A 15,066-nucleotide genomic window follows, 5' to 3' on the forward strand; every position below is an offset into this window, starting at 1 on the left:
AGATTGAGAGCACTGTACACATGCAACCCACAGCTGGATAGCCAGTGGAGTACAATCCCACAGGAGCAGCCAGGAAGGAGCCCCAAGAGTGCTGCTGGGAAAAGGTTGTTAACGGTGCTTTTTTTGTGATGGTACTGCCTGGTACACAGTACTGGCGCCTCCAGACGCAGTACCGGCACCTCCAGTCAGAGCTCAACAACTTTTTCCCTGCAGTACCAGCACCTTTTTTTTTCTTTTTAACACAAAAAGCACTGGTTGTTGATAAATTGTGCCTGGAGCCAACATCCTGATCATAGCTTGGGAAAACATCCACACAACTGTTTATGAGGTGGTAAGAGTCCAGCTGTCTCACAGCTGGCCTCATCCTCTCCTCAGTGAGCCCTGAAGAGTAAGCTATTTCCAATGGCTTGCACTGTTGTGCGCTATGATGCTCCTCTGGCTGGACGTCACATCACCAGGACTACAGCTTGGGTTCCACTAGCTGAATGAATCAGATCCCAGGTTTTGAAGGGCAGAGAATTTCCTCTCCAAGGATATGAGCAAACTTGGACTCTTATTCAGGTGTTGCCCGCAATCCCTTTCTCATCTTTACACAAAACCATCTCACCTGAGTTTAGTGGTGCTTTCAACCCAAGCTAGCCGGTGCGCCTAGAGTTAAAACTGGAGTTGAGGCTTTCTCGTAGGAACCACTCACTTCACAGCGAGGATAGAGGCTAAATCACTCAAGAGATGACAGTACTCCATTGCCCTTTTCACAATTCCCCTCTAAGGGATGCAGAAGTTCTCCTAAAATTGATAGGGGGAAAATATCCTACAATGTCTCCGCACAAAGAATCATGGGGTATACTCTAGGAAATACATGAGCAAGTGCACAAAGGGGCTATGCATATCTGGGCTCGGCTGACTCAGGTGGTCAGACCAAGCTGACAATCACCTGGGTTAATGGCAGTGGCCAGCCTAAGAAGCGCATTCCCAGCAGGTCGGTATAGTTAAAAGATCATCCAGACATTTGCCTGGGGATTCTTGAAGCCAACAGTGCCTTCAATGGATTCCAGCCCCCCTCTCTCCCAAACAGTCTACAACTAAATCTACTTTAGGCACCACCACACAGAGCATGATGTTGTCAGCAAAAAGCCTTACAACTGTGGGGTATTAACAGGAGAAGTACCATGTTAATCCGGAGCAGCCCAGGTATTAATTTTTGGACAGCTGTCTAGAAAAGAGGAGCATTGTCAAGCTTATTCTCCATAGAGAAAGCAAGAAGCATGCCAGGATCAGACACAGGGGAAAGTGGGGGGAAGGGGTGGAAGGGGAGGGTTGGGAATGTTAGAAGTTTAGTAAGATCCCTGCATAGCCCCAACAGAGCCTCTGAGGTCCTGAAGAAATCAGTCTCTACAAGACGGAGTGATTCCAATCCATATGGTTAGGGACTACTTTGTGGGGAAGCCAAAAGTGGAGAGTCTAGAGCTCTCACACCTTTTCTAAAGCAGAACTTTACAATCCAAGGAGAGACAGTGGTAATGTCCTCAACAGTAATTACCTTGCACTTGTGTGATGATACAAAGTCACAGCTGGTGATAGTCTTTTTTCTTTCCTACAACATCTAGCATTTTGGACTCCTCCACAGTTGAGATGAGATCCTCAGCCTACCATCTCCAAGCTATTAAAAGGCTTTTGCTAGCAGATCCAAGAAGTCTAGGCGAGAAGTGGGAGAAAGGCCAATATCCCTTAAAGTGACCAGGCCCACAGTATTAGCTTAGGCTAGTTTGTCCACTGACCCGTGTCTTGCTAGAGGCACTTGTCCCTCTCCAGAAAATATGACAGGCTGGGAAGTTTTTGCTGCCCCAATGATTGGCGAGGGCCAAATTTCAGTTGTTTGACAGGCTGGAGAAAAAGATCCCCCAGAGAGCCTAGGTGCCTTTGACTCCTTACAAGGATACATCTTTGTTATCCTCTTGGCCAAGTGGCACAGGCTCAGCCAGCAAAAGTTCTACAATGGTAGACAGAACTCCGCACTCATGCTGCTCTCCCTGAGTTACAGCCACCCTTCTGCAGAGGGCTAGCCCAAGGCCAAAGCAGCACACAAGTCCTATTGAAACCCTGTACTGTGAGTGTAAGTGGGGCATTAATGAATTTGTGGGAGACCCTCTGCATAGAGGGTGAATTCCAACTATAGAGACTATGGCATTTAGCAATTGCTCAAGGACATACAGATTGCTGCTTGAAAATTCTCATTATTGGTTGCTTGTGCCTCTTCAGGTGTGAAGTGAGTGAAAACCCATTAAGATACAGACATGGCTTATTTACTCAGAGGGCTTATGGCTGAAGTAGAGCTTTCCTGACCTCCCCCTCACTGGGCATTGGTGGGACACATTGCAGAGTAAAGCTTAGGCCTAAGATGTTATGAACCTCTCTGAACTGTTGTTAGGCCAATTTCACTTGGTTCCAGATGTTGTTGCAAAACTTTGCAATTCTAACACCTTTGGCACTGTAAGTCATGTTTGTGTGACAGCCTGATTCGCAGAGTATCTTCTGTCTACCTCCTCAGTTCTAATAAACTTGGTTGCTGTATAGAAAATACCCAAAACAATTATAAGTCTATAAACAAAGTGGGGGAAAGAAGACCTACACCCACTTCATTCCAGCAACCCCACAATAATATCCTCAACAATATGACCAACAATATGAACCTACAGCTGTGAAATTCCCCTCAGAATCAACTTCATATTTTATACACACTTCCCCATGGGTGAGAAGAGTACCTTAAAATGTGCAAAGAGTGTGAACAGATGCGTAATTGTCTTCCTGGATCTGCATGCAGCCTTAATCAAGACTGGGAGCTGCACTTAATTCAGTGGGTTGAATGGTGCTTAATGGTGAAACTTAATAAAGATAAATTAATGTCAATAATTAACTATTTTAGTGATGATCATTTTAATAGACAGTTTCAGCTAATACGTTTATCCTACAATCCTGTACAATGTCCAGGCTTTCTCTGGTGCCAAAAATCTCAATTATCCTTTATCCCACAGCCCAAACTTCCAGCTTTCTCCCTGACAGTTTCTATCCTGTAGTAATGTGTTGCCAATGCAAAAAACTGTGGCATACTGAAATGTGAAAATTTGGAGACAGCATGACTCAAAGAGAAGATAATATCAAAACAAACACCCGGAGGGCAACTGTACAGGTTGGGGTTATTCAATGACATATTTTGTTCCATTAACAAAGCTATTTTTAAAAAAAAGTAAATGAATCTGTCTCAGAATCTCTTGCCTGCTGCACAGAAGCATTATTTACACTAGGAGATCTAGCCCCAGAACTGGGTCTATTTTGTCATGGAATAGAAGGAGCCTTGAAATAACAAGCCGGGCCTACAATAACAAGACAGTGTGTACAGTCCGGTTCTCACTAGACGCCATCTGATAATAGAAGGGTTTCTGGCCTCATGCTTAGAGGCAACCCTACAGCAATAAAGCAGTTTGAACAGCTCATAGTTGAATAATAATCTCTTGGCTAACAAATGAGAACCTATAGCAGCATATTCATGAGTACCCATATAATAAAAATAAACACAGCCTAATGCTCATAAACAACCCTACCCTAACAAACCAAGTGAGTGCTGTCCTGCACATTAGCAATCTTATCAGAACAAACCAATATTCTGAGACAACAAAAATGAGGGTTTGTAAACAAAGGATAGGAAAGTGTTCAGAAAAGAAAATCATTTCTGTTTTGAGTTTCTAATATAGCAAGTATTAAAATACAGGGCCAAATTCTCCACTGGTGTAAATCAGTGTGTGGCCTAACTTCAATAGATCTAATTTATACTAGCAAGGGATCTGGCCCATAGATTTTATAAAATATCTAATGCTGTTACCCCAGTCACTCTCTGCACAGTGCTTTGTACATGTAAAGTGCAACTATTTTTCAGTGATCAGCATTAGTATTACTGAACCCTGACACTGCATCAATGCTAAGTCTTTTGACTGAATAGACTGCCAGTTAGAATAAATGGGAGAGGGAGCAGCCTCTGCCCTCAGGAAAGACACTTTCAACTTTGGGATGGATCTGTTACCTTTTTGTCGCTCAGTCCTGACACCTGGTCCACGTACTCCTCTTGGATCATGAAGGCAGCCAAGTTGGCAGTATAGCTGGCCAGGAAGATGACAGCAAAGAAGGCCCACACGGACACCATGATCTTGCTAGTAGTACCTTTGGGATTCTGCACTGGCACAGAGTTGTTAAACACCAGACCCCACAGCAACCAGATAGCTTTGCCAATGGTGAAAGAGGGACCACCTGGCTCTGGAGTGACAAGGAACAAACACAGGCAGTGAAAACGTCAGGACCAGCAGTCTGCAGTTCTTCTTACTCATGCAACTTCACTACTGGATTTAATATTTCCATCTGCTCCCACAGTGTAATGAATACTTGCAGCTGCCTTCACATGTCATTACAGTGACTTCGTAATAAATGGCAGCATGGACATTCATGTGTATCGTATCTCCAGGATTTTGTTTACAAATTAGTACAGTTTACAAGGGGGTAAATGATGACTTTTTCTAACTCCCCCTTTTTCTAACTCCCCCTTGAAGGAAAACCAAACTGTTCCTTTCTAGTATGGGCATCATCACCAGTAATGAAGATTTTGCTAGAGGAATTCTGCCCTGTGTTACAACAGTTTGACACCATTGCCCTGCAATTACTCCCTGAGGGACCTCTGCAAAAACTAGTAGCCTCAGTGGGCTGGCCCAGGTACAAGTAAATGCTCAATCGGGAGGCCAGAGTTGCACAAGCAGCCCTACAAATTCATTTCCCTTAGCCATTCTGTTGATGATGCAAGAGCCCAGCTCAATCTCCCTGAGCAGTGTTGGCTTTAAGGGCAGACAGTAGCAAAAAAATGTCAGCTTGTACTTCTTCAGAAAGTCAGTGGTGCTGAATCTGACACACAAGGAACATAAGATTGGGCCATTTTCACACCGTCACTTTTCAGAGCAGAATCTTACTCTAGCAGTAACAATTTAACAAACGCGTCTGTGAACTTATTTTGAAAACTCAGAAAATGAAAGCACGTATTAGACACGGTGTTTGTCCCCTCCAGGTGGGGAGAGAGATTACAATTAGAAACATTCCAGAGGTTTTTCTCAGGAAGCAAGTAAGTAGGAGCACCACTGCTCTTTCACAGGGTGCATCGTGTGATCCTCTGGTGTCAGCTCAGCTCAGTTCACTGGTGTAGTAACAATCCTACTTCCTATATAGCACTTTAAAGGGCTTTACAAAGAAGGACTGTATCATTACCCCCATTTTACCATGGCACAAAGAACTGAACTGACTTGCCCAAGGTCACCCAGCAATCCAGTGACCAAGTCAGGCTAGCACCCAGGTCTCCTGAGTCCCAGTCCAGTGCACTATCCACTATGGCCCACTGTGTGGTATTGAAAAGGTAGGGCCATACTCACCCTTTCCTCATGCACTGGTGGGCTGTGTCTACATTGGCATCCCTTTCCGGAAAAGGGATGCTAATGAGATACATCGCAATTGCAAAAATTTAAATATCCCCCGTAGCATTTGCATTTACATGGCTGCCGCTTTTTTCCAGCTTGGGGATAAGCCGGAGAAAAGCGCCAGTCTAGACGTGATTCTCTGGAAAATAAACCCTTTTCCGGAGGATCTTTTATTCCTACTTAAATCCCCCGCGGATTTGCAATTGCGATGTGTCTCATTAGCATCCCTTTTCCGGAAAGGGGTGCCAATGTAGACACAGCCGTGGAGAATACAGCGCTCACAGTGGTGCTACACTGAGCTATAGTCTTTGTGCTGCTTATGTTGAATATGGCTGAACTTTGCAGAAGAGCACAAAGGAGGGAAGATTTAGCTCATCAAGGTACTAATTATTTTATCTACTATATATCTGAGGGTATGTCTACACTACAAAGTTAATTCGAACTAACAAACGTTAGTTCGAATTAACTTTGATAGGCGCTACACATACAAACCGCTAGTTCGAACTTAAATCGAACTAGCGGAGTGCTTAATTCGAACTAGGTAAACCTCATTCTACGAGGACTAACGCCTAGTTCGAATTAAGCAGTTCGAATTAAGGGCTGTGTGGCCACTTAATTTGAACTAGTGGGAGGCTAGCCCTCCCCAGCTTTCCCTGGTGGCCACTCTGGGCACCACAAGGGAAACTCGTCTGCCCCCTTCCAGGCCCCGGAGCCCTTAAAGGGGCATGGTCTGGCTACGGTGCCCGTGCCAGGTGCAAGCCTGCCAGCACCCAGCTAGCAGACCCTGCACCTGGCACGGCTCGAGCCAGCCACCCGATGCCCCCCAGCCGTCCCCCTCTTCCCGGGACCAGGCTGGCGGCTCCCGGGAGCTTGCCCGGGACCGCAAGAGGCGGGCACCCGCCTGGTCTAGTGCGGACATCGTGGACCTCGTCCACGACCTCTGCACTAGGCACAGGAAAGTGGCCGTCTAGGGCAGGAGAGCTGCCAGCCTGGCCGCCCAGGAGCAGGTGTGCATGAAAATCAAGGTGGTCCACTGAGACCCCTGACCCTGAGCCCTGAGCTTAAAATGGCCGTACTGGGTCAGACCAAAGGTCCATCTAGCCCAGTAGCCTGTCTGCCGACAGCGGCCAACCCTAGGGACCCTGGAGGGGATGGACCGAAGACAGTGACCAAGCCATTTGTCTCCTGCCATCCCTCTCCAGCCTTCCACAAACTTTGGGCAGGGACACCACTCCTACCCCCTGGCTAATACCACTCAATGGACCCAACCTCCATCACTTTATCTCACTTCTCTTTAAACTCTGTTCTAGTTCAAGCCTTCACAGACTCCTGCAGCAAGGAGTTCCACAGGTTGACTCTTTGCTTTGTGAAGAACAACTTTCTGTTACTAGTTACCCATTTCTGTTACCTGCTACCCATTCCTTTCCTTTGGTATCCTCTAGTCCTTCTATTATGGGAACTAATGAAGAACTTTTCTTTATGCACCCTCTCCACCCCACTCATGCTTTTATAGACCTCTATTCTATCCCTCCTCAGTCTCCTCTTTTCTAAACTGAAAAGTCCCAGTCTCTTTAGCCTCTCTTCATATGGGACCTGTTCCAAACCTCTGATCATTTTAGTTGCCCTCCCCTCTCCCACCCTCTCTCTTCCCCTCTCCCACCTCCTTTTCCCAGTCTCCCCAAGTTTTGTTCAATAAAGAGAGATTCTATTTTTGACCACACGTTTTCTTTATTTTGTACATCAGGAAGGGGGGCTAGGGAAGGGTAAGTGGAAGGAGGTGAGGGAGGAATGGGGTACGAGCCCCCGATGGGGAGGACTGGGCTGGCTCTGCGGGCTTCTGGGGGTGGAAGCTCTCCTGCAGCCCCCCAATTGCTCCCTCTCCCCAGATGGCAGCCTGCGGCAAGTGCAGCCGGTCTGATGGCCGAGTGCTGTGATGTGCCCAGTGTGGGCACTCAGGGCACTCCAAGACAGGACTGCTTTGCAAGCGGGGCACCCCTGAGAACTGTCTGTCCGGGGTGGGGGTCGGGTCCCTTTAAGCACAACCCTCAGCTAGCCTGAGGCAGCAGCTCCACGCTCTAAGTCCTCATCTGATGCCCTGCCGGCACTGCTTCCGGCCATCCTTAACCCCGGTTCAGGGTCCACTTAATGTGGACATGCTAGTTCGAATTAGCAAAACGCTAATTCGAACTAGTTTTTTAGTCTGGATGCGTTAGTTCGAATTAGCTTAGTTTGAATTAACTAATTCGAACTAGTTCGAATTAGTGCTGTAGTGTAGACATACCCTGAGAGAGTTGGTCTGTCTCTCTGTCTTGTCTGTTCAAGAACTCCGCCTAAATGGTGAAAGCTAAGACCACCAAATTTGGCATGCAGCTTCCTCTTACCCTAACTTAAAGCAAGGTCAGTATTTGGTTGTCCCAGGAAAATGGGATGTGCCTGGAATGGGACTGCTTCTCATAAAATCATACAGAAAAGAGAATTATCAAACAGATGAAAGAGGCTGGCTGGGGGCACCCCTCAATCCAGTACTGGCCCAGCCCTAAAACTCCCACTCCTCCCTTTCGGGGAGGGTCTGAAGTTTCCCCTCCCCCCCACCCCAATTCCTATGGGGACATTGCTGGCTGTTTCCCTTCATCAGGGAGCAAAAGGAAAGTACACTGTTTGCTGCATTTCACTCTGGCTGGAGAGCACAGGGGGCAGACAAACCTGGACCTGCCCCAGGTGGGAGACATGCACCCCTCTACCTGGGTGTGCTCACTGGAGCTGCAGTAGCCATGGAGAGAGCTTTTCATCTGACCCTAAGCAGCTGCAGTGAGAGAGGGTTAGGGTTGTCCTCTCTCCTACATACTGAACCCCTCATTCCCAGCCCCACCCTAGTGCAATGATTCAAATGAAGAGAGCACATTTTCATTTTCCAAAAAACAACCATTAATTCAGCTAAGGACCCGAGCAATGCAAGGTCAATCTTTTAGTTATAAATATAACTTTAAATGCAAGGAGCTCAGTTCTGCCTTTGGAGAGGCAAACACAACTCCAGTTGACTCCAATGGGATGTATCAGTTGGCAAAATTGGATCCTCCATATGCAATGGAGGCAAGCTACGTATTGTGAGAAACATACATTTTGCACGTCCTGGCTTTCTGAGGATTTCACAAGGAGTAACGGTAGTTCGGAATAGGAAGCCTAGTCCGAACTACCTAGTCCGTGCCGCGTGTAGCCGCGCGGCATGGAGTCCGCACTAGCGGACATTTAAAAATGGCGGCGCCCGGCTATATGCAAATGAAGCCCGGGAAATTCAAATCCCGGGCTTCATTTGCAACTCCGGTTGCCTACATTACCACCCTAGTTTGAACTAGGGTGGTAGTGTAGACATACCCCGAGTGCTTATAACTGTAATGTTAATAGGACATTCTTTTTGTGTATTGCATTAATTTATTTTTAAAAGAGGGGGGAAAAGCTAAGAATGGGATTTTCAGAATGCCTTCATAATGTAGGGGCACAAGTCCCACTGATTATCAGTGCCTCAGTCACTAAAGCAGGGGTCTCCAAACTTTTCAGCCCGAGGGCCGCATTAACTATCAAACAGCAGTTCGGGGGCCGACTACACACTTGAGGTCCAAATAAAAAACAATCAAAACATGGATGTTGTTTTTAATTATTTATTTAATATTATTTTATTCAGTTATTATTTAATAACACATTGATACACTACACATGAACACCTGTATTAGTGTGAATGGTGAAATTGTTTCCTGGATGCCAAAATAGCAGACATTTCTGGCTTTGCGAATCCGTTTCTCCCGGAAGGGGGGGGGGCTTTTCCCCCTGCTCTCCCCTTCCTCTGCACGCTGTCCTCCCCTCCTGCTTGCCACCGCTCACTCCTTCCCCCCCCCTGGGCGGAAGGGGTCACCTTTTTAAAGTTCCCGCCGGGGTTCACGTTCCCCCGCACGTCGCCGGGCAGGCGTTACCACCACCGCCCATCCTGCCCCCTGATTGGCCGGCTGCCCTGTCAGTCTGGGCGGGGGAACGCCGCCTGTGCTAACCCCCGCCCCCTGCGCCGTTTGCCGCCACGCGGCCGCTTGTCAGCAGAGCGGCCCGCTTCTCCTGCCCCGGCGTGGCGTGAGTACACGCCACACACCCCTGACAGGGCCCCCCCGCGGCAAGAAGGGCCCGTTCGGCGGCGCCCCAGGGACGGTCTCCACAGGCCGATGAGAGGGCCGTAGTTTGGAGACCCCTGCACTAAAGGAATGTCCACACCATAATTACATATCTGCTGCTGACCTATGCCAGCTGATTCGGACTAAGGGGCTTGGGCTCAAGGGCTGTTTAATTACTGTATAGAGTTCTGGGCTTAGGCTGCAGCCTGAGCTCTGGGACCTTTTCAGCCTGAGACTGAATATCTCCACTGCAATTAAACAGCTCTTGGGGTAGAGCCTCGCAAGCCCAAATCAATTGTCACGGGCCAGCTGCCTGTTTTTAATTGCAGGGTAGACATACTCTCAGGTGCTTTTGAAAATTCCACCTCAGAACACTAATCTCTCCATTGAGCTTGCAGCATATTTTCACACCTGCACTGTTAACCACAGAACCACCAGTGATGGGAGTCTCAAAGTAACCTTAACTAGATCATTAGCGTTGTGACCAAGCAAACATTACAACATATGCACCTGCCATCCACATCTGCACTGATACACGTATCTGTACTAAAAAGTATCTGTCCAAACATGGAATATTTACGACTGTTCAGACATATTATTATTTGCACCTGCCCACACAACTAGTTTAATATCTGCATCTGGCTGCACAGCTGTATTACTATCAGCAGCTGTTTGCACATCTGTATTAGTCTCTCCCTTTAACCTCATAGCTATTTTCATCTGTTCTTACATCTGTTTAGATATGTGCATCTGCCCATACATGCTGTCCACAGTTCCATGCTATTAGAGAAGTCCCCTCTAGCATAGTTATACTTAAGTCTCTGTCTGTATTTCCATTACAAATTCTCTTTTTTTTCCCTTCAGTGCTCTCTAACTTGGTGATATAAATCAGCTTGAGGCAATGGCTTGGCAGGCAAGTGAACGTATTTTCAAATAAACATCTGAAGTGACCAACATGCTGACGAAATACAAGGCCTTAGGTTGAGGACCAATTCATAAAGGAATGAGATTAAGCAGAGAGTAGCAAATGTAACCGCTGAGCATTCCATCTCTGCTAATGTAAAAATCCCTGTCTGTCTGTCCTCGTCTCTGACTCATCTTTTCTTCTCCATGGGAAGAAGGCATATGAGCACCACAGAGAGAGATCAAAGTGTGCCCCCTCCTCCCCCCATTCTTTCAGGTCCTGCAAAATAATTCCTCCTTTAGCCCCAGGAAAACCAATGTCTCATGTTCCCAGGGCAGGTCTACACTACAGGGACAGGTTGATCTAAGCTACGCAATTTGAGTTATGTTAGCAGCATAACTCAAATCAACATAGCTTAGATCTATTTACTGCAGGGTCCACACCACACTGGGTAGACAGAAAAAAACCTTTCCCATTGACTCCCCTTACTCTTCTCATTCTGGTGAAGTACTGGAGGCTATGTAAGAGTGATCAGTGGTCCATTTGTCCCGTCTATAGTAAACATGATAAATCGACCCCAAATGGATCAATCACTGTTCCATTGATCTGGCCCCTAGTGATGACAAGCCCGCAGTCCTCTTACAACCTTTGGCCAACCAAAGAGCTTTAAAGCTAAATGGGGTGGGGACACAGTCATGTAATAGATAACAATTCTGGGGCATGGAAGAATATAACAGGGGAGAGCTTCTCTCTCTAGGCTATTAAGTTTTACTTTTTAAAAGTGCAACTCAGTACTGATGAAAGGTGGACTGGCAGAGCAGAATTCTTTAATTATTCCAGAAAGGCTTACAACAGTGTCAGTGCTAGACATCCATTTCCCTTCTCTGCCAGAAAGAAGTAGCTTGGAGTTAGCACTCTGTAGATGAAAGTTCCTAAATCACAAGTCTCCAGATTATCCATTATCCAGACCCATTATTTTTTAACCTAAGAGTCATCTTCCCCCCTCCCTCCTTGCCCTTCTGAGGCAGAACAAGTAGGCTGGATCCATAAACGTGTATTGAGGGAACAGGAATGCCCACCGATTAAGGAACCAGGATGAAAGGGAGAAAAGCAGCAAGTGAAAAGAATCCTCTTACCTCTGCCATCAGCAAGGCACCGATTGTAACCCACAGGGCTGAAGTACTCAAAGACGAAGACAGCCACTGCAGAGATTATAAGCAGCATCACAAACATCATCACCCATACATCAGCACTGAATGGTTCTGGGCAGGAGAAGAGAAAAACAAGGCACAGGGTGAAAGACCAGACACCCCACAGCCAGCATGCTATCTCATTTGCAGGGCTCCATGTCAAGGTTGGGGAGGAGGGAGATTGTTTTGCATAGAAACAGCTTCCAAACCTTCTCTCCCCCACCTCAAATCAAGTCTCAAAGCTTCTGAGATTGGACAAAGTCATTCTTTATTCTATTTTCATCACAATACCTGTGATTCCCAGTTCCACCTGGCGCTCATATGTTACCAAATGCAATGATAATAGGCTCCTCCCACTAAGTCCTTTAGCCCATTTCTCAGGATCAAATAGGTTAAAGTAGTTGAATTTTGGATACCTGTTGCAACCAACTCCATCCCTAAAGTTTTTACATTTCAGCCAGAATTATGGCATTTCTACCAATGTTTCACACTGCCACTTGGCAACTGAGATCACCAGGCAGCACTAGAAACACGACTGCTCATATCCTGTGAGTGTTTAACCAAAACTGGCTTCTGCCCTTCTGCAAGCTGAAGGGGCAGTGATGGGGCTGAGCAAGTTCAGATCACCTCTGACCCTGCTCCAATCGCCAGTCAAAGTTTGAACCCAAATCTATCTGAAGTTCAAAAACATTGTGTTAATTTTGTTTCTGCTGCTGTTTTAAATGTCCTGGTGATATTTCAGGACATGGACAAAATTAGAAAATACTTGAGTGTTTATAAGAAAAGCATTATCCCCTGAGAGTCCCAGTCCAAAGAGGTTTTGATAACCTTCCTTAGGTACATGAGTAACTTCATATGGAAAAGTGTTTGCAGAATCTGGGTCAGAGAACAATGCAGACTGATTCTATAGCCCACCTTTTATGCTTTGCTATATCTCAACATATTTTTTAAAAGCAAAGCAAGAAATATTAGGAGTGTAGTAACTGCTTGAGAAAACACAGCAGCCACTCTGCACTCAGTGATCCCTTCCAAATACCTTGTGAGACTAGAACCGGGGGATGGAATCTTAGCCTAGCCTGGGGATTGTGTCCCACTCTTTTTCAGAAGTGCTGTTAGATATTTATCTTCCACCGGATCTTCTGCCAAAGAGAGATTAGGTTAATGTGTCCTTTTTGAGTGACACGTCTAAAGCCACATTTTACCATGACTTACCACCCTCATTGTGTTATCATTAAGGACAGACACAAGATCTGGTAGGAGGACTTGTACCAATTTTCTTCTGGGAGTGATACTCACTGAGCCAGCAGGTACATCTACACGGCAATCAGAACTGTGTCTGCAGCAATATAGATATATCCAAGCTAGCTTTGATCTGACTAGCTCCAGCAACAATAAAGGTGAAGCCATGGCAACATGGGCTAGTCATTTGAGTAGAAACCCAGAGTTCTGAATGGGCTTAACGTCATTGCTGTTATTATTGGAGTGAGTTAAGTCAAAACTAGGTCAAGTATGTCCACATATGCTGCAGTCACTCTCCGGTCAGCAGTATAGACAGACTCACAGTGGTACTGTGTACTGTAGGGTGAGAGTTGGGAGTGAGTCACCTCCTCGTTAGCCTTATGCCTAGAGGTCACTGAGAAACATTCTAGAGCTCCTGGACCTTGATTGTTGGCATTTTCCTGGATTTTGCTTGCTTGAGATTTTGAAATAAAACATCTTGATGTAAACAAATCCTTGCCTGAAATGCCTTCCTCAGGAATGTCCCAGAGATTCATAAGGACTTTTTAGTTGCTTTTCCATTATACGAGCCCTACCACCACCACCTCAGGAGAAGAGCTTACCTAGAAAGGCAGAAGGTGAGACAGTCCCATTGCTACGTGATACCATGACACTGATTCCTGTCTCGATGAAGGGCACAGAGAAGTCCACCACTTCTGAACGCTCCTCATTTATGGTGAGGGACCCGACCGCCATGTAGGCACGCTTGGTGACCACCTCAGATAGGGAGAAAGACAGACAGTTACTGAGGCCGGTTCCACTCATGCCTCACTGTTAAGGACCACATCCCCATCAGTAGCTTCTCCCACACCTATCTTTTCGTACAACCCTTTGTGCCTAGAATTCTCTGTCTGTCATTGCTTCTCTCCTCTCCCTTCTTATCTCGCTCCAAGACCCACTTTTTCCAAGAGACTTACAAATACTAATCTACTCAAAGAATGTATATGTATTAAAATGATATTTAAAGTATCATTGATATCAATGATATTTAAAGTATCATTGATATCAATGATATTTAAAGTCTCAGAAGAGATGTTATCTTATTTCTGATGTCCTTGGCTTGCCTTCCCTCTACTACTCCAAGGGTTTGTCTACACTGCGTTCCTCTTTTGAGAGAGGAATGCAAATGAAGCTGAATGAAATTGCAAATGAAGTGGGGATTTGAATTTCCTGTGCTTCATTTGCATAATCACAGCTGACCGCTTTTTTGAAATACCCTATTTTGAAAAAAAAAAACACTGTGTAGACGGGGTTATTTCGAGAAAAAACCCTTCTTTCGAAATAACCCTTAAACCTCATTTTATAAGGAGGAAGGGTTATTTCAAAAGAAGGCTTTTTATCGAAATAAACTTTTTACGAGATTATGATAAATGTTGATGCCCTGTGAAGTATTTGCAAGCTCATAATTTGCTGAAAATTATTGTCCTGGAAAAATACGTTTGGCAACACTGAAATTCTACTGTGTAAGATATGTTCCAAATGCAGAAAAGATTGCTCAAACCTTAGAGACAAAAGGCAAACTGATGTTTGAGCCAGGTGTCAACATAATCAAATAGATTATCATCACCTGATTAAGTGGCCATTCTTTGGCAGGAAGAAGGACGTGAGCAAGAAATTTACATCTTGGCAATAGAACAACTGGAGAGTCCCTTGCAAACAGACTGGCTTCCATCTGAACCCCAGCTGGAGACTCTCCCTTCATCTCTACACATGGCATCAAGAACACTGAAAGAAGCATCGTGAAACTGGGGGAGTGGTCATGCTGCAGGAAGCCAGGCAGACTGCTGTCAGCATGTGATGAGAAATCTTTTTGCTTTAAATTCACTTAGCTTGCTAAATTAGGTATTAGTTTGTGTTTTACCTTTTATTTCATTTTAACCTACTCTGACTTTTATGCCTCATTATTTGTAATTCCATCGTTAATAAACTTGTTTTATTGTTTTATCTAAGACAGTGTGTTTGGATAACTCTATTTGAGGTAACAATATGTGTGCATATCATTTTCTATTAATGAAAGGATGGATTTTCTATGAGCG

At 45.6% G+C, this 15,066-nt stretch overlaps 1 protein-coding gene across 6 annotated transcripts in view; it reads right to left on the reverse strand.

Annotated features, from left to right (window-relative positions):
- Window positions 1-15,066, reverse strand: part of GRIN2B (glutamate ionotropic receptor NMDA type subunit 2B) — a 345,981-nt gene that overhangs the window by 53,481 nt on the left and 277,434 nt on the right. For all 6 annotated transcript variants that reach the window (XR_012905621.1, XR_012905622.1, XM_025187098.2 and 3 more), the window contains 3 exons: window positions 13,594-13,747; window positions 11,699-11,824; window positions 4,076-4,305 (listed from right to left, as the gene is read on the reverse strand). Coding sequence is in view for 4 of the 6 variants with exons in the window: in XM_025187098.2 (XP_025042883.1) it covers window positions 4,076-4,305; window positions 11,699-11,824; window positions 13,594-13,747 (510 nt within the window). In the remaining 2 variants the exon portion in view is untranslated. The remainder of the gene's footprint in view (window positions 1-4,075; window positions 4,306-11,698; window positions 11,825-13,593; window positions 13,748-15,066) is intronic.

Source organism: Pelodiscus sinensis, chromosome 1, assembly GCF_049634645.1.
Source record: "Pelodiscus sinensis isolate JC-2024 chromosome 1, ASM4963464v1, whole genome shotgun sequence".
NCBI lineage: Eukaryota > Metazoa > Chordata > Testudines > Trionychidae > Pelodiscus > Pelodiscus sinensis.